Here is a 20,891-nt window from a genome sequence, read left to right on the forward strand (position 1 = left end):
GCTGTCCTGGACCTTGCTATGTAGACTAGGCCAGGCTTGAACTGCTGGAACTAAAGGCATGTAGAGTCCACAATCAGCTTTAAAATTATTTTTAATACTGTCTATGTGTGGGTATGTGCCCACAGAGGTGTGGCTGCTAGGAATCCAACTCAGGTCGTCTGAAAGAGAAATACATGATTTTTTTTTTTTTTTGAGACAGGGTTTCTCTGTGTAGCTTTTGAGCCTTTCCTGGAACTCACTCTGTAGCCCAGGCTGGCCTGGGCCTCCCGAGTGCTAGGATTAAAGGTGGGCGCCACCACCTGGCGAAGTACATGATCTTAAGTGCTGAGCTGCTTTCCAATTTCCCAAATTGTATTTTTCCCAGTTGGTAATGTTACTGGCTTCTAACACTGTAAATCTCTTCTCTAAGGCTGAAAATTGCTCAAGAAGTGAAGTGGCAAGGACCAGACTCAACCAGCAGGTGCTATAACCACCCACAGACTTAAGCCTAGAGAAATAAACTTGGATCTTTTAAAAACTACTAATCCCCAGAAAAACCTTGTGTCCGGGGGAAAAAAACTACAACTCCCATGAAGCCTTGAGGCCTTTCGAAGGGACGAGTGGCGCATGCTTGATCTTACGCTGGGAAATTAAATGGAACTGCAATTCCCAGGAAGCCCTACACTTCTGATCACCCAATCAACGCTATGCATAAACTTTCGCGAGGCTTTGATGAGACTTCATCCTATAAGCTCATGGGAACGAGAATAGGCAATCCTTTTCGCCAAGATGGCGCCGAAAGCGAAGAAGGAAGGTGTGTTGCGGCATGGGGCTGTGGCGGGTTGGCCTGGGCTATCGGCCCAGCGGACTCACGGGGAAGATGCCCACTGGGCTAAGCCATGGGGGACTTGTTTTGGAGCTACTGTCGCGTTTAGGCCCCCACTGCAGTGTATGAGGACCGCGTGGGCCAAGCCGCATGGGCTAGTTCCAGTGAAGGGAGTTGGAGAGGCGACCCAGCCGGCATCACTTGCCACTGATAACCAAGTGGTTAGCTTTGGGAAGCTACTTAACATCCACAGGGTGGCGCTCCGAGCCTCCAGACCTATAAAGGATACCCTCTTTTTTTTTTTCCCCCGTTATTCCGGGTTAATTATCCTCGCTTGCCAGTATCGTGCATATGATGGAAAAAATTTAAAGTCTCCTGAGACCTATGATGTCTTCAAAGGAACCACTGATGCGCGTGTTGACAGGGCCGCCGGAAGGGATCAATTTATGAACGCTGCATTCTTAGTTACATTTCCTTCTCTCGCAGCTCCTGCCCCTCCCAAAGCCGAAGCCAAAGCGAAGGCCTTGAAAGCCAAGAAGGCAGTGCTGAAAGGCGTCCACAGCCACAAAAAGAAGAAGATCCGCACGTCACCCACGTTCCGGCGGCCCAAGACCCTGCGGCTCAGGAGGCAGCCTAAATATCCTCGAAAGAGCGCGCCCAGGAGAAACAAGTCAGTACTGACCCCAAACTTACTAGTGTGTCGTAGGGCACTAGGGTTGGTAATTTACTACCCACTCAGTAGCTTACCTTATTTGTTCAATGGGCTGTTCTGGTGGAAGCGTGAGGTCTTTGTATGTTAATTATTAACATGATCAATATTTGAAAGTCTACTTCAAGGAGATGCTGCTTAGGGTTCCAAGTGTCATGGCATTTGAGAATGAGGGGAGTGGGTTGGTTAATTTCTCTGCAATGGGCAGTGATGACCTCCTAATTAATCTTGTGTAGAAATAAACTTTCAATTAACTATCAAATTTTAACACTGTTCAAAGGAAGTTTGGAGAAATGGATAAAACGTGTTTACTGAAGAAGACATGAGGGCTGTGTATGTGGGGGAAGTTCTTTAGAATCACCTCATTTTCCTGTTTGGACCTAGAATTTTGTCTGATATGAGTCCTGACCTATCTTCAAAACAAAAGTTGGCCAGGTGTGGTGGCACACACCTTTAATACCAGCACTTGGGAGGCAGAGCTAGGCCAATCTCTGAGTTCAAGGCCAGCCTGCTCTACAGCGCGAGATCTAGGACAGGCACCAAAACTACACCGAGAAACCCTGTCTCCAAAAAAAAAAAAAAAAAAAAGAAAAGAAAAAACAAAGGAAAAAACCCTTAAAGTAGTTGGATGAGTAAAGCTTGACTCCTCAGAATTTCAAGGAAAAGTCTCCTGACTTTTCAAGTTATCCTAAGGTTTAGACTAGCTGTTGACTTTTGGGCTGGGAATGTAGTTCATTAGGTAAAACTCTTGAATTCCTGGGTTTAGTCTCTGGCACTACATAGATCCTGTGTGATGGTGAACCTGTGATGCTTGGAGGTTGAGGCCAGAGGATCTGAAGTTCAAGGTCATCTTTGGGCATGTGATGTATGAGACCCTGTCTCAGACCATAAGGGGTGTGTGTGAACTTGGTGGCTCTTGGATTTGAGGATAGCTTGTCTACATTGTAAGGCCCCATCTAAAAAAACAGTCTGTAGAGCCGGGCGGTGGTGGCGCACGCCTTTAATCCCAGCACTCGGGAGGCAGAGCCAGGCGGATCTCTGTGAGTTCGAGGTCACCCTGGGCTACCAAGTGAGTTCCAGGAAAGGCGCAAAGCTACACAGAGAAACCCTGTCTCAAAAAACCAAAAAAAAAAAAAAAAAAAAAACAGTCTGTAGAGCATAGCCAACCTTTTAATACAGGTCTCTCTTGTCTTTTTGCGTGGGGAGGGGGAAATCTGTCCTCCTAGTAAAGTGCTAACATGGAACTCGAGTGGGTGAATGTGTATGAATTAAGCATGATTCTTCAGTTTCTTCAAAGGGTGAGGACCCTTCAAGTCTAGAGAAATACAAGTTTTGGCTCTAATGCGGAGTTTGCCCCCAGGAGGGTTCAGGTGCATGTGATGACACTGTGTAGCGACCAAAGTCTGATAGAAATGATTGCTATTACTGTCTGATGCACCTACTCTTTCCTAGACTTAGGTTCCAATGTGTATCTCCTCTTGAACCCCGGCCCAGGGCAGTTTACTCCATTTTGTTCCTCCCATCCATGCTAGGCTTGACCACTATGCCATCATCAAATTCCCCCTGACCACTGAGTCAGCCATGAAGAAGATAGAAGACAACAACACACTTGTGTTCATTGTGGATGTCAAGGCCAACAAGCACCAGATCAAACAGGCTGTGAAGAAACTCTATGACATTGATGTGGCCAAAGTCAACACCCTCATAAGGTGAGTGGTCCCCAGCAGAAAGCTTGTGTGGGTTCACTAAACTGTCCCGTCCTTCACGGTGACTCTTAGACCCTCTGCGCAAATGATGGAAAACTCAATGTTTGGAAACGAATGACACCAGCAAAGGAACCACTGATGCAGCAGAGGGTTGACGGGTGGAACATGGGAGGGCTTGGGTCTGTGAGAGCATCCAACTGAGGCTTCCTTCTCCACTCAGGCCTGATGGAGAGAAGAAGGCATATGTTCGGTTGGCTCCTGACTATGATGCTCTGGATGTTGCCAACAAAGTAAGCATCCTATCTATCCACAGTCAACTCCCTTGTGTAGGTGCTGTATCTGCACTCAGTCCTGCCTTTACTCCTAGCAACCTCCCCCTCTCCCCATCTTGCCATCCCAGGTCACTTAACCTTAAACATTCCAGCTCCACAAACATACCCTTTTTGTTTGTTTGTTTTTCAGATTGGGATCATCTAAACTGAGTCCAGCTGGCTAATTCTAAATATACTTTTTCACCATAAATAACTCTGCTTGTCTTTTTTTCAATTTCTGATTGGGCTGGTGGCATTGTCATACTGTGGTATGCATTAAGGTAATAATGCTTATATATGGTGGGTGCTGGGGAAGCCCAGCTCTGAGCCAAAAAAAAAAAAAAGCCCAAAAACCATTGTTCTCAATCTATTTACTCCATTGGAACATACCATGATGCCTCTGTTAAGGCTCTCAGGCTAGAGCTCAAGTACCAGAAGTATTTATTACTTCAGACAAGTGTTAGTTGTCCTGGGACATGCCTCCATCAGAGGTTCAGAGCACAAGCTTTACAAGAGTTCCTCCTTTTATCCCTGGAAGAGGCTGTTGTGAAACCAATACCAGAGTTTGGAAGAGCAGAGGGGTTATTTTAGAGTCGTCAGCATCCATTTCAGGGTGATGTGGGTTGACTGGCTTTTGGACAGTGTCTTGTCCTCACTCATTCTGCTATGCCCAACCGGTTGGTCTGCTTCCCTCAACCCTTACCCAAGAAGGACTTCAGAGAAGAGCTTTCATTAGTGTTTTCAATAGTGTGGGTGTAGGCGTGAGGTGGGAAGGCTGGCCCAGAATACACCCAGGCTTGAGGCAGAGTCCTAGTTTATGTTACAAGGCTGTTGGCTGGCCATGCTTGCTGTCCCTGCTACATGTCCTGGGTTATCCTTTCTCACTCAGTCAAGAATTTGTCTTTGTGTTGGCGGCTGGGAGCACGTTGAGGGCAGAAATCGGAGCGGAGAAGGCGGGAAAAGTAAGTGAGAATCATCAAATCCAGCATGAGCAGAATGACCAACAAAAACGTTCCCAGGGTCCTCTGGCCAGCATACTGCAGGAAGAACTTGGTGAGGTAGACCTGAGGGGCCAGGCGGAATAAAAAGTACATGACCAAGTTGACATACTTGTTGACCCGGTAGAGGAGATGGTCCTGGGCGTTGTTGATTTTCATCATCATCCTTAGGGTGAGGAACATGTTGCTGACTTCCACCAGGAGTGTTAAGACGCCACCACCAACAAAGCTTTTCCAAAAGATACCAGAGAAGAAGGCACCCATAGCCTAGGGGCAAGTAAAGAGGGCTGTTTTAGGAACACTGAAAAAGGTGCCCCTACTGTTTCAGGGCACATGAAACAGCTGAGAGATGCCAATTTTTACAGCTGAGTTGTTTTCATCCACTAGGGTTAGACTTTGCTCATTGGGGTTTAGCTCTGTTGACATTCCTAGTCAGTTTACCTAGACCGTAGGTGACCCAGGCACTCGGAACCCTGGGGGAGCAGAAACATTGAGACTCCTAGGCAACCTAGAAGTCTGACACTACTGGGGTTAATAAGATGATGGCCTCCCTCCCTGGCTCAAAGGGTAGTGACCACGTCTGTATCACATCACCGGCTTCTCACTTACCATGACATGATGAACAAGGTATTCCCAAGAAGCTCGAGTCTGTTTACTAACCACAATGTCCACCGTGTCGTGGATGAAGTATCCTAGTAGGGAAAGAACAGACTGAGTACGCTTAGCTGCCTTCCAGCCTCTTACTCTCGGCCTCTTTGGGCATAACCTACCTGCAGAGAAGCAAACAAGCAAATAGCCGGAAAGTGACCACGCCGTCTCAATCTCCACCAGCATTTCGGGGGTTTGCCATATGCTGAAATGGAGGAAAGGGATGTTCTCGCGGTTGCAGCCTCCCGGAGGACCCTCGCCTCCCCCAACACTTGCCAGTCCCAGGGCACTCTGGGCGCCCACTATTGGCTGATTGGAGAGTGAGGAGGGGCTTGGCCGAAGCCCAGGTACCTCGGGTTTCCCACAGCCGTTCTTGGTTGGGTAGTTTTCCAAACAGAGAATCAGGTGAGCTCCTTGGCGTCTGTTCACCCATGAGTGATGGGAATAGCAACAAGGAGTAAAGTCCGAGCACCCCGCGAAAGATCCCACGGCCATCTCACTATCCCGGGCTGTTCACTCACCACATCAGTGCCCAGATCCCTGATACAATGGAGTGGGTGAAGGAGACGAGAAGGTTGTGCCAACGCCAGGTGCGCAGGGGGTCGGTGCGCACGTGAGCAGGCAGGGGCAGGCGACAGAGCGCGCGCCGGAGTGCCCGGAAGGTCAGCGTGGCGCCCAGGAGCAGCGGCCAGGCGGGGTGCAACAGTAGGTGCATGCTGGCCCTCCCTGCCGTCTGTCTGTCCGCTCTTTAGGCCGACTCCTCCGGCAGTTCTGGGAACACTACTCCGTCTCTGGCCAGCACGCCACGATCGCCTGCCTCTACCGCGGGCCGCCAGACCCACAGTTTCGCGGAGCCCTCAAGGCCCCTTCGCTCCTCCCCGCGGCCTCTGCCCGCCCCTGCCGCCCGCGCCCCCGCCCCGCCCCGCCGCCTGCCCCCGCCCCTCGGGCGCCTCTGCCGCCAGAAGCGCGCGAGCCCCGTGTCCCCCGGGGCCCCGCCCGGATCCCGCCGACATCGAGCACGTAGGGGTTGTCCCCGCCATCGCCGCCGAGGCACCCCTCTCTGGCGCCTCCCGACAGCCGAAGGAGTGCTCGGCTCCCCTCGTGCGTACCGCCTCACTTTCTCCGCGGCCACCGGCTCGCACACCCTGGGCGGGTACCGCGAGAACGCTCCTCTCTCAACTCTTTTTTTTTTTTTCAGGGCAGAGCTGGGCGGGACCATCACACACCAGCGTCGGCTAAATCCTGGTCCTGGGGGACAGGGAGCGCCGCCGCGGACCACGGATCCGCCCAGACTCGGTTCCTCTCCAGGACCTAGACCGACGTGTTTACCTGCCTCTCCCGCACCCCGTACGAATGGTGCTTGGGAACTGTTGAGTCACCCGTCATCACACCTCTCCTCCTCACCACTCTTGGGCTTCTGGAGCCCAGCGGCTGTCACAGTCCTCCCTCGGACACTCCCAACCCTCTTCTGGCTCCTTGGAGGCTGGGGCGGGGAAGGCTGCGGATTTGCCCAGACAGCTGGGGTGACCCTCTCTCCAGGGCAGTGGCCTGAAGCAGTTGCGGCTTCTGGCCACTAGGTGTCAGCCTGTCCTCACTGTGGTGCGGGGTCCAAGCCCGACTCACAGTGAGAAAGGCGCTTTTGCGGAGCGGGATATGCAGACCCCGAGGAAAAGCCTAGAGCCGGTGCGGGAAGTGAAGCGGTGTGCTTTAGGGAGGTGGAAGTAGAGGACGCGAACAGAAAGTGGGGAGTAAAACTGTATTTTAGAAGGAAAAAGACAAAACCCCAGCTCGGGCACCCAGGGGTCAAAGCCTTTTGGGTGTTTGCTGTCTTCCCTGATGGTTCCCGGTTTACACATTAGCCCCCATGGGGCTCCAGGATCACCCAAGGTCCGGTCGGTTACTAAGTGACAGCATGACGTCTTGGGTGAGCAGTTCACCCCCTTTTCTGCTCCCAAGTTCCAGTTTGCTCACTGGAAAGCCTGTCCATCGGCCCACAGGCCAGTGACCGCCGGCTCCCTCCCGTCTTTCCACGTAGGCTAGTTTGGGGCGGGGCGGGGACAAAAGATAAACATCCCTTCCCACGCCTTCCTCACCCATTCAGAAACAGGGTAACCCTTAGCTAGGGACCAGGTCCTGAATACTGGGGTTCTATAACTCCCTTAGAGCAGCGGCGTCATGAATAAGGATTAAATTTACCCTGGTCGAAACCCTAGTCGTGATACTGACTAGCCAACTATTTCTGAACAGAAGCGTAAAACCCTCTCGGGTTTTCCCCCATCCTGACACTTTCGGGCAGAGGTTTACTTCCATTCGAGATGGTCCCCTTACGGCAGAGTTTTGTGCAGGGTTCTGCAAAGTCAAGAGCGCCGTACTCGGTAGTTGCCACAGCCCAGAGACCACGTCACGTACTCTCCAGGTGAATCAGTTTGCCCATCTGGGGTTTTCCGGGTCTCTCCCTTGGCAAACACCAAACAACCCCCCGGCTTCCCGCCCCACACAGCAGACTCTCGGTGGTTTATCCTTTACGTGCCAGAAAGGAATCCCTTTATCTTTCTGAAGTTGTGCCTGCCACGCCTAGGCAGCGGGGACTCGATCCTCGCTTCCCACCCCGTTCAACCTTTGAGGGACAATCTTGTTTGCGCGGGTCAACTTAAGTGAGCGCCGCATCGCTCCAGTCTAAACGACCTACGCCAAATCACGCGTGTGCAAAGTGGCTGTACGGTGCCGAGCACTGAGGGGCTCGCCCAGAAACCAGGAATGTCTATTCTCCGACCAACGGCAGGGCCGTTGGGGAAACGCGATTTACAGTCAAAGAAAAGGCGCGGGTCTCAACAGACGCCCGGGTCCCGTCGGCTCCGCCCTGCAAGCGTCTCGCAGCTGCAAGGCGGAGCTCCCGGATGGGCGGGTCCGCGCACGCGCCGCACGGGAATTCCAGAAGCGTATTTGAGACATGAGATGGAGAAGTACGAGCGGATTCGAGTGGTGGGAAGAGGTGCCTTCGGGTGAGCCAGGGCTTTGGGGAGGAAATGCTAAGGGAGAAAGAAAATCAGCCCCAATTCTGACCAAGAAGTCCTGGTCCTGCTGGCCCCGCCCCGAAGCGAGAGCGCCACTCCGGGATGCCCCGCCCAGGCGTCCTGTGCTTAGGTCTGGGCGGGAGGCCCCGCCCCCGGCGGAATCACGCCCACCCGACCAGCCAGTGCTCTTGGAAAACAGTTGTTCCTACAGATTGCTTGTTCTTTGCTGCAACTGATAATGAGCGTTAGCTGCACAGGTCAGACTGCCTGGAGTATATATACAGTTATGACCAAAACAGGCATGGTACTTCCCCTTTAAGAACTTAGCCCATAGGAAACTGATACAAATAAACATGAACATGATATTGTTAAATCAGTTAGTGAAGTTTGAACAGTTATAGACTTATTATGAGGCCACATACCAGATGGGATGGTATATGCCTGTAATTCCAGTACTTGGTAGCAGACATAGGAGCACTGTTGTGAATTCGAGGCCAACCTGGTCTATATAGAGATTGTCTCCAAAAGAAAACGTTAAAGACAGCAGGCCAGGTTTTGCAAGCAAGCAGGCCTGGACTATATAACTAGTTAAGGGCCAACCTGGGCAACTTAGTGCTACCCTTCTCAGATTTTAGAAAAAGAAGAAAAAAGGGGGGACTGAAGATGTGTATCCATGCTTGGATTTAATTTGTAAGTTCCCAAAGGCAACTTAAGGAGTCGACCAGGAAAGGAAGAATTTTCTAGGAGGTGAGATGTAAAGTCAAGACTTGAAGAAATGAGGCAGAGTCCTTTTAGCCGATGAAGCAGCTTTGCAAAGGTCCTCAACAGGCAGATATGTGTAGCCTTCAAGAAACGGAGAAAAAGACTAGTGTGGTTGGAATGTGGGGGGCAAGGTAAAGAGTGTGATTGTCATAGAGGGCTGGACCAGATTGTGATCCTGTAAACTGAAGTAGGAGGTCACATTGATTTAAAGTATAAAAAGCAAGAGGGGTTTCGTTCTTGTTTGTGCTAGGGATTGAACTCACTGCGTCAAAGAGCTACACCCCAAACCAGGGAAGAGTTTTAAAACTGAAATGGGATGTGGTGGCCCATGTCTGTAATCACAGCACCACAGGAGGTAGAAGCCTGAGGTGAAGAATCTCAAGGTCTTCAGCTAAATGTATGTGCTTCATAGCGAGGTCAAGGTCAGCCTGGGCTGTATGAGATTGTGTCTCTAAAAAAAAGGCAAGGGGACTGGAGAGATGGCTCAGAGGTTAAGAGCATCGACTGTTCTACCAGAGGTCCTGAGTTCAATTCCCAGCAACCACATGGTGACTCACAACCATCTGTAATGAGATCTGGCGCTCTCTTCTGGCCTGCAGGCATACATGCAGACAGAACATTGTATACATAAAATAAATAAATCTTTTTTTTTTTTTTTTGTCTTTTTTTTTTTTTTTTTTCAGAGCTGAGGACTGAACCCAGGGCCTTGTGCTTGCTAGGCAAGCACTCTACCACTGAGCTAAATCCCCAACCCCAAATAAATCTTAAAAAAAAAAAAAAAAAAAAAAAGGCAAGGGAGTGACCTGATATGATCCATGTAGATTTTACAAGGACATTCTCGGGATGAGGCTGTAGCTCAGTGTTAGATGGCCCGGGATTTGGTCCCCAGATCTAGGAAACTAAAGTGCCTTATTTCTGCTATGTAGAGCTTACATCTAAAAGTGATGGGAGTGGAAGGGACTGCTTTAGAAGCCAGGGGATTCTTTTTGTTCTGTTTTGTTTTTCAAGACAGGGTTTCTCTGTGTAGCCCTGGCAGTCCTGGAACTCACTCTGTAGACCAGGCTGGCCTCTAACTCAGAAATCTGCCTGTCTCTGCCTCCTGAGTGCTGGGATCAAAGGTGGGTACCACCACCACCCAGCTTTTTTCTCCCCCCAGGGGGGGCATTTTTTAAGAAATTATTGTCATTGCAGAAGCAATTCAGTTGTCAATAGCTCTGAAGTATGAATTCTTTCTACAGACCTCTACTTAGAAAACCATTTCAGAAACTTGGTCTCTGGCAGTGGTGGTGCACACCTTTGATCCTAGCACTCGGGAGGCAGAGGCAGGCAGATATCTGTGAGTTGGAGGCCAGCCTCTGCAGAGCTAGTTCCAGGACAGCCAGAACTACCCAGAGAAACCCTGTCTGGAAAAAAAAAAAAATGAAAAAAAGAAACCCAGAATCTCATGCTTAGAAAGCTGAGGCTAGATAATTCAAGGCCAAGCTGGGGTACACAGTGAGTTTTCAAGGTCATCCTGTGCTACATAGTAACACTCTTAAGATAGCTCAGTGGTTTAGAGCACTTGTTCTTACAGATGACCCATTTCTAGTCCAAGTACCCACATGGTGGCTCACAACCATCTGAAACCCTAGTTCCGGGGAACCAACACCCTCTTCTGGCCTCTGTGAGCACATGCATGCATGCGGGCAAAACATTTATGCACATAAAATATTTTTAAAAGTCTAAAACAAAAACAAAGCATTTTCTTTTGTAGATGAGACCACAAGTTGCTTATGAATGCATTGAACAGATATATATATATATGAGGAAGTCATGCTGGTAAGACTGGAAACAGGTTTAAAAAGGAAAATTCCCAGCTTTACATAGGCTACAAGGAGGTTTAAACAGTTGTTGTGGTTTTTTTGTCTTTTTTGTTTGTTTTTTATTTTTTTTTCTTACTTATTTTTTTGTTTTGTTTTTTCCCCAAGACAGGGTTTCTCTGTGTAGCTTTGTGCCTTTCCTGGATCTCGCTTTGTAGCCCAGGCTGGCCTTGAACTCACAGAGATCCGCCTGGCTCTGCCTCCTGAGTGCTGGGATTAAAGGCGTGCGCCACCGCCGCCCGGCCAGTTGTTTTTTGTTTGTTTGTTTTTGGTTTTCAGACAGGGTTTCTCTGTGTAGCCTTGGCTGTCCTGGAACTCACAGTGTAGACCAGGCTGGCTTTGAAATACCCTCCTGCCTCTGCCTCCCAGAGGAGTACTGGCATTAAAGGCATGCCCCACCATGCCCAGCTGGTGTTCTTTCTTGTGAGTGCAGAGGTCAGAAGGCAGCTTGTGGGAATCATGCTCTCATTCATATCGAATGGGTGGGGTCAGGATATCAGGCCTGACAGTAAGCGCCTTTTTATTCCGTGAGTCAGCTTGCTGGCCTTGTTTTGAGACAGGGTCTCATGGACCTCAGGCTGGCTCTAGCTGACTATGTGGCTAAAGATGGTCTTGAAATCCTGAAATCTATTTCCTCTTGTCTCTGTCTTCCAGGGTGCTAGGAGTACATACATGCACCACCACCACTGCTATTTATGTATTTATTTTTAGAGGTTTGTATTTGTTTTTTGTTTTTGTTTTTTGAGACAGGGTTTCTCAGTGTAGCCTTGGCTGTCCTGAAACTCACTCTGTAGACCAGGCTGGCCTCCAACTCACAGAGATCTGCCTGCCTCTGCCTCCGGAGTGCTGGGATTAAAGTCGTGCATCACCACCTCCTGGCCCAAGTGTTTTTTTTTTTTTTTTTTTTTTTTTTAAAGATTTATTTATTATCTATACAGTGTTCTGTCTGCACATATCCCTGCATGCCAGAAGAGGGCACCAGATCTCATTACAGATGGTTGTGAGCCACCATGTGGTTGCTGGGAATTGAACTCAGGACCTTTGGAAGAGCAAGCAGTGCTCTTAACCTCTGAGCCATCTCTCCAGCCCCAAGATTTTTTTTTTTAAGGATTTGATGATTTTATATCATATGTATGAGTCTTTTGCATGCATATGTGCCTATTTGCCATGGTCATGCAGTACCTGTGGAGGCCAGAAGATAGCGTTGGACGCCTGGAACTGGAGTTAGACAGTTGTGTGCTGCCATGTGGGTTCTGGGAAGCAAAACCTGGGCCCTCTGGAAAAGCAGCCAGTGCTCTTAACTGCTGAGCCGTCTCTCCAGCCCAAGATTAATTAATTAATTATTATTGTGGTTTTTTGTTGTTGTTGTTTGTTTGTTTTAAGACAGAGTTTCTCTGTGTAACAGCCCTGGTTGTCCTGGAACTCACTTTGAAGCCCAGGCTGGCCTCCATCTCACAGAGATCCGCCTGCCTTTGCCTCTCGAGTGCTGGGATTAAAGGCGTGAACCACCACACCTAGCTCCAAGATTTATTTATTTAAGTTAATTCATTTTTATTTCACTGGTGTTTTGCCTGTATGTATGTCTGTGTGAGGGTGTTGGATCCTGGAGTTACAGATGGTTGTGAGCTACCGTGTGGGTGCTGGGAATTGAACCCGGGTCCTCTGGAAGAGCAGCCTGTGCTCTTAACTGTGAGCCATCTCTCCAGCCCCCAGGATTTATTTTTAACATTTTAATTGTGTGTGTGTGTGTGTGTGTGTGTGTGTGTGTGTGTGTGTGTGAGTGAATGTCACCTGTGGAGGCCGGAAGCGGTCATCGGATCCTTTGAAGCTGGAGTTACAAGTGATTTGGCCGCCCACTGAAGTGGGTGCTGAGCCATCTCTCCAGACCTTTTGTTGTTGTTGTTGTTGTTCTTACCAGACCGACCTTGAACCCCAGGTCCTCTTCAGCCTCCCCCGTGCCCAGCTTGATCATCTAAAGAGCCTGTGGTCTACAGGCTGCCCTAAGCTGTCCCCTGCTCTGTGTCCCTAGGATAGTGCACCTGTGCCTCCGCAAGGCTGACCAGAAGCTGGTCATCATCAAGCAGATCCCAGTGGAACAGATGACCAAGGAGGAACGGCAGGCAGCCCAGAACGAGTGCCAAGTGCTCAAGCTGCTCAACCACCCCAACGTCATCGAGTACTACGAGAACTTCCTGGAGGACAAGGCCCTTATGATTGCCATGGAATATGCACCAGGTAGGTCAGATGCCTCCGCCTACAGGGGCCTTTCCCTTCCAGGAGAGCTGGACACCATGAGGTGGCTTCCTTCTGGATCGGACTTGGCTGAAGGGCAGAGGCCCCACTTGTGTGACCCTGACAGGCTCCTTGCCCTCTCTGGTCCCAGTGCCCTGTTCCATTGAAGCAGTGGGTTGTCCCCAGTGTGGGAAAGCCCGGGTCTTGATGAGCTCTCTGGGCCACAGGTGGCACCCTGGCTGAGTTCATCCAGAAGCGCTGCAATTCCCTGCTAGAGGAGGAGACCATCCTTCACTTCTTCGTGCAGATCCTGCTCGCACTGCATCACGTGCACACGCACCTCATCCTGCATCGGGACCTCAAGACCCAGAACATCCTCCTCGACAAACACCGCATGGTCGTCAAGATCGGTGACTTTGGCATCTCCAAGATCCTCAGCAGCAAGAGCAAGGCCTACACGGTGCCCGGATGTGCAGGGGGCACCGAGGGTCTTGATAGCTGGGCTTCCTCTACATTCCTGCCTCTTCCTCCTCCCTTATGTGGTCCTGCGAGAGGAGCCGCTTGGCCTGCTTTGAGAGGCTATCCCCAAATGAGTCTCTGGCTGGCCACAGCCTCTGGTCCTGTCTTCCCAGGGCTGTAATACAGACTTCCTTCCTGCAGGTGGTGGGTACTCCATGCTACATCTCCCCCGAGCTGTGTGAGGGCAAGCCCTACAACCAGAAGAGTGATATCTGGGCTCTGGGCTGTGTCTTATATGAGCTGGCCAGCCTCAAGAGAGCCTTCGAGGCTGCGGTGAGTACAGACAACCGCAAGGGACTCAGAACTCCAGCTCCTTTGCCATAGCTCTGACCACTTCTGTGTTCCTTCTCTTGTGGCTGGCTGAGTCACGTCAGTCCCACACCTGCTGCTGGCTTACCCCAGGGCAGGGCTGGGCCTCTCCCTCCCTTGCTCAGCTCAGAGGAGGGTCAGCTTGAGTCCTGTGTTAGAGTGAGAATTCCTGAGGGGATGGATGTGATCTCCGGCTCTTCCATCAGATTAGAGACATTCCCGAGAGCAAGCCTGGAGTTTCCCAAAGCACCTGGGATTTCTGCGGACATAGTTGAAACTTCCTATCCGACTAGGAAGTTCTGAAAGCAGTGTTAGGCTCTCCTTCCATTCTGCCTTCTCTGATGAGACTGGGTGTCATGAGGGTAGACCTGTTTTATTCCCTCAGTGGGAGAACTGCCCTACCTGAGAGCCCAGCCCGGCACTCTGGCCATCCCTACATGTCATACCCTCACAGAACCTGCCAGCCCTGGTACTGAAGATCATGAGCGGTACCTTTGCGCCCATCTCTGACCGGTACAGCCCTGAGCTGCGCCAGCTCGTCCTGAGTCTGCTCAGCCTGGAGCCTGCACAGCGGCCGCCCCTCAGTCACATCATGGCGCAACCCCTCTGCATCCGGGCCCTCCTCAACCTCCACACCGATGTGGGCAGCGTCCGCATGCGGAGGCCTGTGCAGGGAGATGGGTTCCGGGGCCACAGGGGCGGGCGGGGTGGGAACACAGGAGATCTAGAGCTAACTAACCATTGTGTGTAGTCACATAGGACTGCCAGGGACAGGACTCGTCCTGAGGCCCCTCTGTATCCTGCAGGGCAGAGAAGTCCCTGACCCCAGGACCACCTATGGCCCCCGGCAGCACAGGGAGCCGGGCCACCAGTGCCCGATGCAGGGGTGAGTGAGTCGGGACCAGCTGCTGGAGCTCCGTAGACTCCTTACCCTTTCCACTAGTTTAACTGGCCTCAAACTCTGCCCTTGCAGGTGTTCCCCGGGGACCTGTGAGACCGGCCATCCCACTGCCACTGTCTTCGGTGTATGCGTGGGGTGGTGGCCTTAATGTCCCCCTGAGGCTCCCGATGCTCAACACTGAGGTGGTCCAGGTGTCTGCAGGGCGCACGCAGAAAGCTGGCGTCACACGCTCCGGGCGCCTCATTCTGTGGGAGGTCAGGTTGGCGGTGGGCTTGTTCCGGTGAGGGTGGGAGACCAGAAATGGAGTTGGGGTCCTCAGGCGCCGCCCACTCCCCTGCAGGCCCCGCCCCTAGGCACTGGAGGAGGCACGCTCCTCCCAGGGGCAGTGGAGCAGCCTCAGCCCCAGTTCGTCTCCCGGTTCCTGGAGGGCCAGTCGGGTGTGACCATCAAGCATGTGGCCTGCGGGGACCTGTTCACGGCTTGCCTGACGGGTGAGCTTGTCAGGGAAGTACTCTGGAGACAGGAGAAAGCCAGACAGTGCAAGTTCTCTCATCCCAAATTGGTCAATTAATGCTTCTCTCGCCTAAAGGGTTACTGCCTCTGTCTAGAAGCTGTTGAGATGCGCAGACTCCAGCGCCTTTTCCTGGCACAGTAGGCTGGCAGTGAGCGTGTTGTAGTATGCCCATTGACAGATGGGGAAACTAAGGCTCTCACTAGTCCAGAATTACACATTGGAAGGAGACCACCTATGCCTTTCCCTCCATCCTACCCTTCCAGCCCCTTTTTATTTATTTATTTATTTATTTATTTATTTATTTATTTATTTATTTATTTATTTATTTATTTATTTATTTATTTGATATTTCGAGACAGGGTTTCTCTGTGTAGCTTTGCGCCTTTCCCGGATCTCTCTCTGTAGACCAGGCTGGCCTCGAACTCACGAAGATCCGCCTGCCTCTGCCTCCCAAGTGCTGGGATTAAAGGCGTGCGCCACCACTGCCTGGCTCCAGCCCCTTTTTAATATCTTCCCTCCTCCTCCTTTCAATCTCCCCCCCCACACACACACACACACACACTCTCGAGACTGAACCGAGGACCTTGTACATGGCGGGCAAGCATTCTACTATTGAGTTACGGTCCCAGGTTTTGGTTTTTGTTTTTTAAGATAAGGTCTTGCCCTGCAATCCTGGAACACTTAGAGATTCCTCTACTTCTCCCTCCTGAGTCCTGGGATTAAAGGCATGCACTACCACACTAGGAGGCTGTTTTTACTTTACTTTTTTTTTTTTTTTTTTTTTTGTTTTTTGTTTTTCGAGACAGGGTTTCTCTGTGTAGCTTTACACCTTTCCTGGAACTCACTTGGTAGTCCAGGCTGACCTCGAACTCACAGAGATCCGCCTGCCTCTGCCTCCCAAGTGCTGGGATTAAAGGCGTGCGCCACCACCGCCCGGCTACTTTTTTTTTTTTTTTTTAAAGGCAGTGTTTCACTAAGTTTGACCAGCCAGACTTGCAGTTCTCCCTTATCCCAAGTAACAGACCTGCCACCAGACCAGGCATGTGTTTTTTGGTTTTTTTTTTTGAGACAGGGTGTTTCTGTGTAGCCCTGGCAGTCCTGGAACTTGCTCTTGTAGACCAGGCTGACCTGGAACTCACAGAGATCCGCCTGAGTGCTGGGATTAAAGGCGTGCACCACTGCGCCCCGCTTAGCCCCCAGTATTACCTCCCTCCTCCATCCTGTAAGTGAACCAAACTGCTCGAATGCAGACCCACTCCTCTGGTCTTTCTCTGGCTTCTTCCCAGACCGAGGCATCATCATGACCTTTGGCAGCGGCAGCAACGGGTGTTTAGGCCACGGCAACCTCACCGACATCAGCCAGGTGGGTGTGCCACGTACCCTGGAGAAAAGTGAGAGGGTGGCAGGGAGCCCTCTTCTGAGAGCTGACAGCAGATCGGGGGCAGGGGAGTTCCCCGGAGCCACATGTGCCGCGAGCTCCCAGGCTGCACCTGTTCTGGGTCAGCTCAGGGGAAGTACAGAAAGCTTCCCCAGCAGCTTCCCACCTGTTGCTGTGCCATGCATGTGTGGGGTTGGTGTTAAAGAGACAGTGCCCTTCTGAGAACTTGCAGCCTCTAACTTCCTGCTTGCAGGGGAGAGGACAAGTCCCATACACCTCAATCACCCCACTTTTCTCCCTCTCTCTAGCCCACCATTGTGGAAGCCCTGCTGGGCTATGAGATGGTACAGGTGGCCTGTGGGGCCTCTCATGTGCTGGCCCTGTCCACAGATGGAGAACTGTTTGCCTGGGGCCGAGGAGATGGTGGTAAGGCCACTTCCCAGCTCCAGCCTTTAGGGTCCGTCTCACAGCTTCTCCATCGTGGTTTGTTCCTCATCATGCCCATCCTCCTCTCCATGGCCCATTGTTTTCTTCCTGTTTTTCCTCAAGTGTGTTCATTCACTGGACACACCATTATTTCATACCTACCATGTGTTCACCCCTTGTTAGGTGTTGAGCTGGTAAAATGAATGGGATGTTGCCAGATGTGGTGGTGCAGGCCTTTAATCCCAGCACTCAAGGCTAGCCTAGGCTACAAAGCAAGTTCCAGATTAGCCAGGGCTACATAGTGAAACCCTGTTTATCTCACACTCTTTTTTTTCCCCCCTTGAGACAGGGTTTCTCTGTGTAGCTCTGGCTGTCCTGGAACTCACTCTGTAGACCATGCTGGCCTTGAACTCACAAAGATCTGCCTGCCTCTGCTTCCTGAGTGCTGGAATCAAAGGCATGCGCCACTACTGCCTGGCTGAAACTCTGTCTCAAAAACAAACAAAACAAAACAAAAATGTGGATTCATTCAGGCTTATGACGTAAGGCAGATTTTGTTCTTCTGACAGTACTTAAACCTTTTTTTTGTAATGCTGGGACTCAAACTTCACACACAGTAGTAAGTACACACTCTGTCAGTGACCTATACCCACAGCCCACCCAGCTGGGTACTGAAAGTGGGGATGTCATAGATGGGTTCCTGTCCTGGAGGTCTCAAGTGTAAAGTGTGTGTGTGTGTGGGGGGGGACGGATGCTAGAGAATACCAGAGCTATAGCAAAGATTAACACTGGATTTAAAGGGGGCAGGTGCCAGGGGAGGCAGGTGGCATTGCATAGGGCCTTTCCTTTTTTTTTTTTTTTTTTTTTTTGGTTTTTTGAGACAGGGTTTCTCTGTGTAGTTTTGCGCCTTTCCTGGAACTCGCTTTGGAGACCGGGCTGGCCTCGAACTCACAGAGATCCGCCTGCCTCTGCCTCCCGAGTGCTGGGATTAAAGGCGTGTGCCACCACTGCCCGGCTGGGCCTTTCCTTTTTATGAGACAGTCTCACCTGCAACTTGCTGTCTTGCTGCCTCGGCCTTTTGAGTGTAAGGATTCTTAAATTTTTGTTTGTTTTCAAATAACATATATATATATTTTTTATGTGCATTGGTGTTTTGCCTGCATGTATGTCTGTATGAGGGCGTCGGATCCCCTGGAACTGGATTGCAGACAGCTGTGAGTTGCCATGTGGGTGCTGGGAATTGAACCTGGGTCCTCTGGAAGCGTAGACAGTGCTCGTAATTGCTGAGCTATCTCTCTGGCCTGTTTGTTTTTTGAGACAGAACTTTGCTATGCAGCTTCAGCTAGCCTGGAATTCACTGTAGCTCAGGCTTGCCTCACTCTCATGGCAGCCCTCCAGGGTCAGCATCCTGAGTGCTGTGGTTGATTAGAGGTGTGCTTATCACATCCAGCTGCTGGTGGAATCACAAGCAAGGCTTTAGAGGATGTCAACCAGCCGTAGGGCCTAAGAAAAGCATTTCAGAGTGAGATCAGCCTTCATTCACCCTCTTTGCATCCTGGCATTGCCATCCCTAAAGTTCAGAGTAACCCCTTATTGTTGTTGTTGTCTTGTAGGGAGGCTGGGACTTGGCACCAGGGAGTCCCATAGCTGCCCCCAGCAGGTGCCTGTGCCTCTGGGACAGGAAGCTCAGAGAGTTGTTTGTGGTACTGACTCTTCCATGATCCTCGCCTTGCCTGGCAGGGTCCTGGCCTGCGGAAGTAACAGGTAAGTAGATGCATCAGAGTGATAATCCTGCCTTTCCACCCTCCTTAGCTACAAAGCATTTCAGTCCTTATTGCCTCCCTCCTTCCAAGGATCAGAACTAAAGAGGGATGAAACTACTGTGTGATTCAAGTCAGGGTAGGATCTGTCTCCTGGTGGGACAGATCCTAGCAATCCCTGCAGAGGCTAGTGTGAGAAAGGCAGCCTATACAAACTTCTGGCTTCTGGCTCCATCCTTAGGTTCAACAAGCTAGGCTTGGACCACATATCCCTGGAGGAGGAGCCTGTTCCCCACCAGCAAGTGGAGGAGGCCCTGAGCTTCACACCACTGGGCTCTGCACCTCTGGACCAGGAGCCTCTGCTGTGTGTGGACCTGGGTACTGCTCATTCAGCTGCTGTGACTGGTGAGTAGGACCCAGGCATGGGAGGCCTAAGGGGGATCCACCTGGGCTCCTCCAGACTTCTGTTCAAGTGCCCTTTATTTTCTTTCCATCCCTGCAGCCTCCGGTGAATGCTATACTTTTGGCAGCAATCAGCATGGGCAATTGGGTACCAGTTCTCGCCGGGTCAGCAGGGCGCCCTGTCGGGTCCAAGGCCTAGAGGGCATCAAGATGGTGACAGTGGCCTGTGGGGATGCCTTCACTGTAGCCATCGGGGCAGGTGAGGGTGGGCAGGATGAGGGTGGACAAGGCAAGCATGTGGTGGGTTATGCTCAGTACCTTCCCTCTGGAGTCATTCTTACTGTCCAGTGTTTGGCTGCTTGCTTAGGCTGTGTCCTACTCTTTTGAATTCTTGGCAGAGGGGGAAGTTTATTCTTGGGGCAAAGGAGCCCGAGGTCGACTGGGAAGGAGGGATGAGGATGCTGGACTCCCTAGGCCAGTGCAGCTGGATGAGACTCATCCTTACGTGGTGACTTCAGTGTCCTGCTGCCATGGGAACACTCTCTTGGCTGTTCGATGTGAGTTTCCTCTTCCAGTCTCACCCACACCACAGGGGGTTAACCCAGCTCTCTTCTACTCCCTCCTCCATCCTCAGTAGTTACAACTCAAATTACCCAGAGCAGTCTTCTGCCCCCAGAAAAGTGAAAGCAGAACCAGTGGGGAGTAGGAAGGGGATGTGTAAAGCACCAAGCTTCCAGCCTGGGTGAGCAAGAGCTGCCTCTCTTTGCCGCTCTCCAGGCCTCACTTGAATTCTTTCTTCTTACACTTCCTGGATCCAGCTGATATTAAATGTCCATTTCTGGCCTGGCAGGAGGGTTTTGGCTCCAGGGCTCAATGAGATCAAAGGTGGGTGATGCTTGCTGTAGGCCTTGCCTCCAGAAAGGCTGCAGGTGCTTCTCTTTGATACTCTGCAGCAGTCACAGATGAACCAGTTCCCCCCTGAGGCAACAGGATTATCCAAGGGACCACCTCTGAGTGTTCTGAAAACTGCAGGTGCCTGAGGAAGACTGTTTCCAGCTCCTGGATTGTGTCATCAGTGAGGTGGAGAGGCCACTGGCCGCCACTCTGTTCCCCCAAGCCCCCGTCCCAAACTCCTTATCTTACTTAGTGTCTCCAGGCTCCAGCCTGGCAGGAATGAACAGCAGGCTGGTTTTCAAAGACTGCTAAAAACGCACACACCCCCACCCCAAGCCCGGGTAGAAATACATCCCTGGAGGTGTCCTCATAGAGACCGATGCCGTGCTTTGGAGTAGGGCAAGCCAGGGCTTGTTTGGACTGGCCATTAGGCCTGACTGTTGTACGAATCCTATCTCTACACTGCATAGCTTGAGGCTGATAGGTCGGAGGGAGTCCCCTTTTCAGTCTTTCCTGAGGCAGGGAACCTCTGAGTGGGCGCCCCCCCCCACCTCCCAGGGCGGGGAGTACTGGAGCTACTGCGTGGTTGCCAAGGGAATCCTGCTGAAGGTTGCCAGTCACCGCAGGCCATTTCCCAGACCTAAGACTAGGGGAAAATGTAGCAGGCCAGACCCGACCAGTTTCTCAAAGGTTTGAAAATAGCGCCAATAAAAATATCAAATGCCTGCTTGGCATATGGTCTCT

At 51.2% G+C, this 20,891-nt stretch overlaps 3 protein-coding genes and 3 non-coding genes across 9 annotated transcripts; 5 read left to right on the forward strand and 1 right to left on the reverse strand.

Annotated features, from left to right (window-relative positions):
- Positions 1 to 676: 676 nt before the first annotated feature.
- On the forward strand, positions 677 to 3,725 carry Rpl23a (ribosomal protein L23a). The gene is made up of 5 exons (XM_052755834.1): positions 677 to 793; positions 1,292 to 1,475; positions 3,047 to 3,223; positions 3,441 to 3,510; positions 3,683 to 3,725. The coding sequence occupies exons 1-5, from the start codon at positions 769 to 771 to the stop codon at positions 3,695 to 3,697; spliced, it is 471 nt and encodes a 156-aa protein (XP_052611794.1). The 5' UTR covers positions 677 to 768; the 3' UTR covers positions 3,698 to 3,725.
- On the forward strand, positions 1,151 to 1,219 carry LOC128123536 (small nucleolar RNA SNORD42). Its single transcript, XR_008222715.1, has one exon. It is a non-coding gene; the product is annotated as a small nucleolar RNA SNORD42 (small nucleolar RNA).
- On the forward strand, positions 2,884 to 2,953 carry LOC128123551 (small nucleolar RNA Z17). Its single transcript, XR_008222726.1, has one exon. It is a non-coding gene; the product is annotated as a small nucleolar RNA Z17 (small nucleolar RNA).
- Tlcd1 (TLC domain containing 1) lies at positions 3,230 to 6,064 on the reverse strand. 3 transcript variants are annotated; one of them, XM_052755831.1, is made up of 5 exons: positions 5,699 to 6,064; positions 5,300 to 5,382; positions 5,139 to 5,221; positions 4,642 to 4,796; positions 3,230 to 3,442 (listed from the first exon to the last, which is right to left on the reverse strand). In XM_052755831.1, exons 1-5 carry the CDS (start codon positions 5,890 to 5,892, stop codon positions 3,289 to 3,291), a joined length of 669 nt encoding a protein of 222 aa, XP_052611791.1. In that variant the 5' UTR covers positions 5,893 to 6,064; the 3' UTR covers positions 3,230 to 3,288. The 3 variants fall into 3 exon arrangements, with proteins under 3 accessions (XP_052611791.1, XP_052611792.1, XP_052611789.1); XM_052755832.1 differs by lacking the exon at positions 3,230 to 3,442 and adding an exon at positions 5,529 to 5,598 and having other exon boundaries at positions 3,956 to 4,796; positions 5,699 to 5,806; XM_052755829.1 differs by lacking the exon at positions 3,230 to 3,442 and having other exon boundaries at positions 3,956 to 4,796; positions 5,699 to 6,059.
- LOC128123537 (small nucleolar RNA SNORD42) lies at positions 3,300 to 3,364 on the forward strand. The gene has a single exon (XR_008222716.1). It is a non-coding gene; the product is annotated as a small nucleolar RNA SNORD42 (small nucleolar RNA).
- A 52-nt stretch (positions 6,065 to 6,116) lies between the features above and the next one.
- On the forward strand, positions 6,117 to 20,872 carry Nek8 (NIMA related kinase 8). Of its 2 annotated transcripts, XM_052755837.1 has the most exons (16): positions 6,117 to 6,278; positions 6,376 to 8,179; positions 12,842 to 13,047; positions 13,272 to 13,504; positions 13,705 to 13,836; positions 14,327 to 14,535; positions 14,679 to 14,758; positions 14,846 to 15,027; positions 15,114 to 15,264; positions 16,574 to 16,650; positions 16,974 to 17,091; positions 18,705 to 18,855; positions 19,093 to 19,256; positions 19,354 to 19,512; positions 19,652 to 19,810; positions 20,207 to 20,872. In XM_052755837.1, exons 2-16 carry the CDS (start codon positions 7,935 to 7,937, stop codon positions 20,233 to 20,235), a joined length of 2,295 nt encoding a protein of 764 aa, XP_052611797.1. In that variant the 5' UTR covers positions 6,117 to 6,278; positions 6,376 to 7,934; the 3' UTR covers positions 20,236 to 20,872. The 2 variants fall into 2 exon arrangements, with proteins under 2 accessions (XP_052611797.1, XP_052611796.1); XM_052755836.1 differs by having other exon boundaries at positions 6,117 to 8,179.
- The last annotated feature ends 19 nt before the right edge of the window (positions 20,873 to 20,891 follow it).

Source organism: Peromyscus californicus, unplaced genomic scaffold, assembly GCF_007827085.1.
Source record: "Peromyscus californicus insignis strain IS unplaced genomic scaffold, ASM782708v3 Scaffold_3__1_contigs__length_106647218, whole genome shotgun sequence".
NCBI classification, from domain to species: Eukaryota; Metazoa; Chordata; class Mammalia; order Rodentia; family Cricetidae; genus Peromyscus; species Peromyscus californicus.

What these genes read in the sequence shown, in the direction of transcription:
- Rpl23a (XM_052755834.1), top strand. Translation starts at nt 769, where the DNA reads ATGGCGCCGAAAGCGAAGAAGGAAG. An exon ending in GCCGAAAGCGAAGAAGGAAG is followed by an intron (nt 794 to 1,291) that starts GTGTGTTGCGGC and finishes CTTCTCTCGCAG; the next exon opens with CTCCTGCCCCTCCCAAAGCC. An exon ending in AAAGTCAACACCCTCATAAG is followed by an intron (nt 3,224 to 3,440) that starts GTGAGTGGTCCC and finishes TTCTCCACTCAG; the next exon opens with GCCTGATGGAGAGAAGAAGG.
- Tlcd1 (XM_052755829.1), bottom strand. Translation starts at nt 5,892, where the DNA reads ATGCACCTACTGTTGCACCCCGCCTGGCCGCTGCTCCTGGGCGCCACG. An exon ending in GGGATCTGGGCACTGATGTG is followed by an intron (nt 5,383 to 5,698) that starts GTGAGTGAACAG and finishes CCTCCATTTCAG; the next exon opens with CATATGGCAAACCCCCGAAA. An exon ending in ACCTTGTTCATCATGTCATG is followed by an intron (nt 4,797 to 5,138) that starts GTAAGTGAGAAG and finishes ACTTGCCCCTAG; the next exon opens with GCTATGGGTGCCTTCTTCTC.
- Nek8 (XM_052755836.1), top strand. Translation starts at nt 7,935, where the DNA reads ATGTCTATTCTCCGACCAACGGCAGGGCCGTTGGGGAAACGCGATTTA. An exon ending in GTGGGAAGAGGTGCCTTCGG is followed by an intron (nt 8,180 to 12,841) that starts GTGAGCCAGGGC and finishes CTGTGTCCCTAG; the next exon opens with GATAGTGCACCTGTGCCTCC. An exon ending in CACTGTAGCCATCGGGGCAG is followed by an intron (nt 19,513 to 19,651) that starts GTGAGGGTGGGC and finishes AATTCTTGGCAG; the next exon opens with AGGGGGAAGTTTATTCTTGG.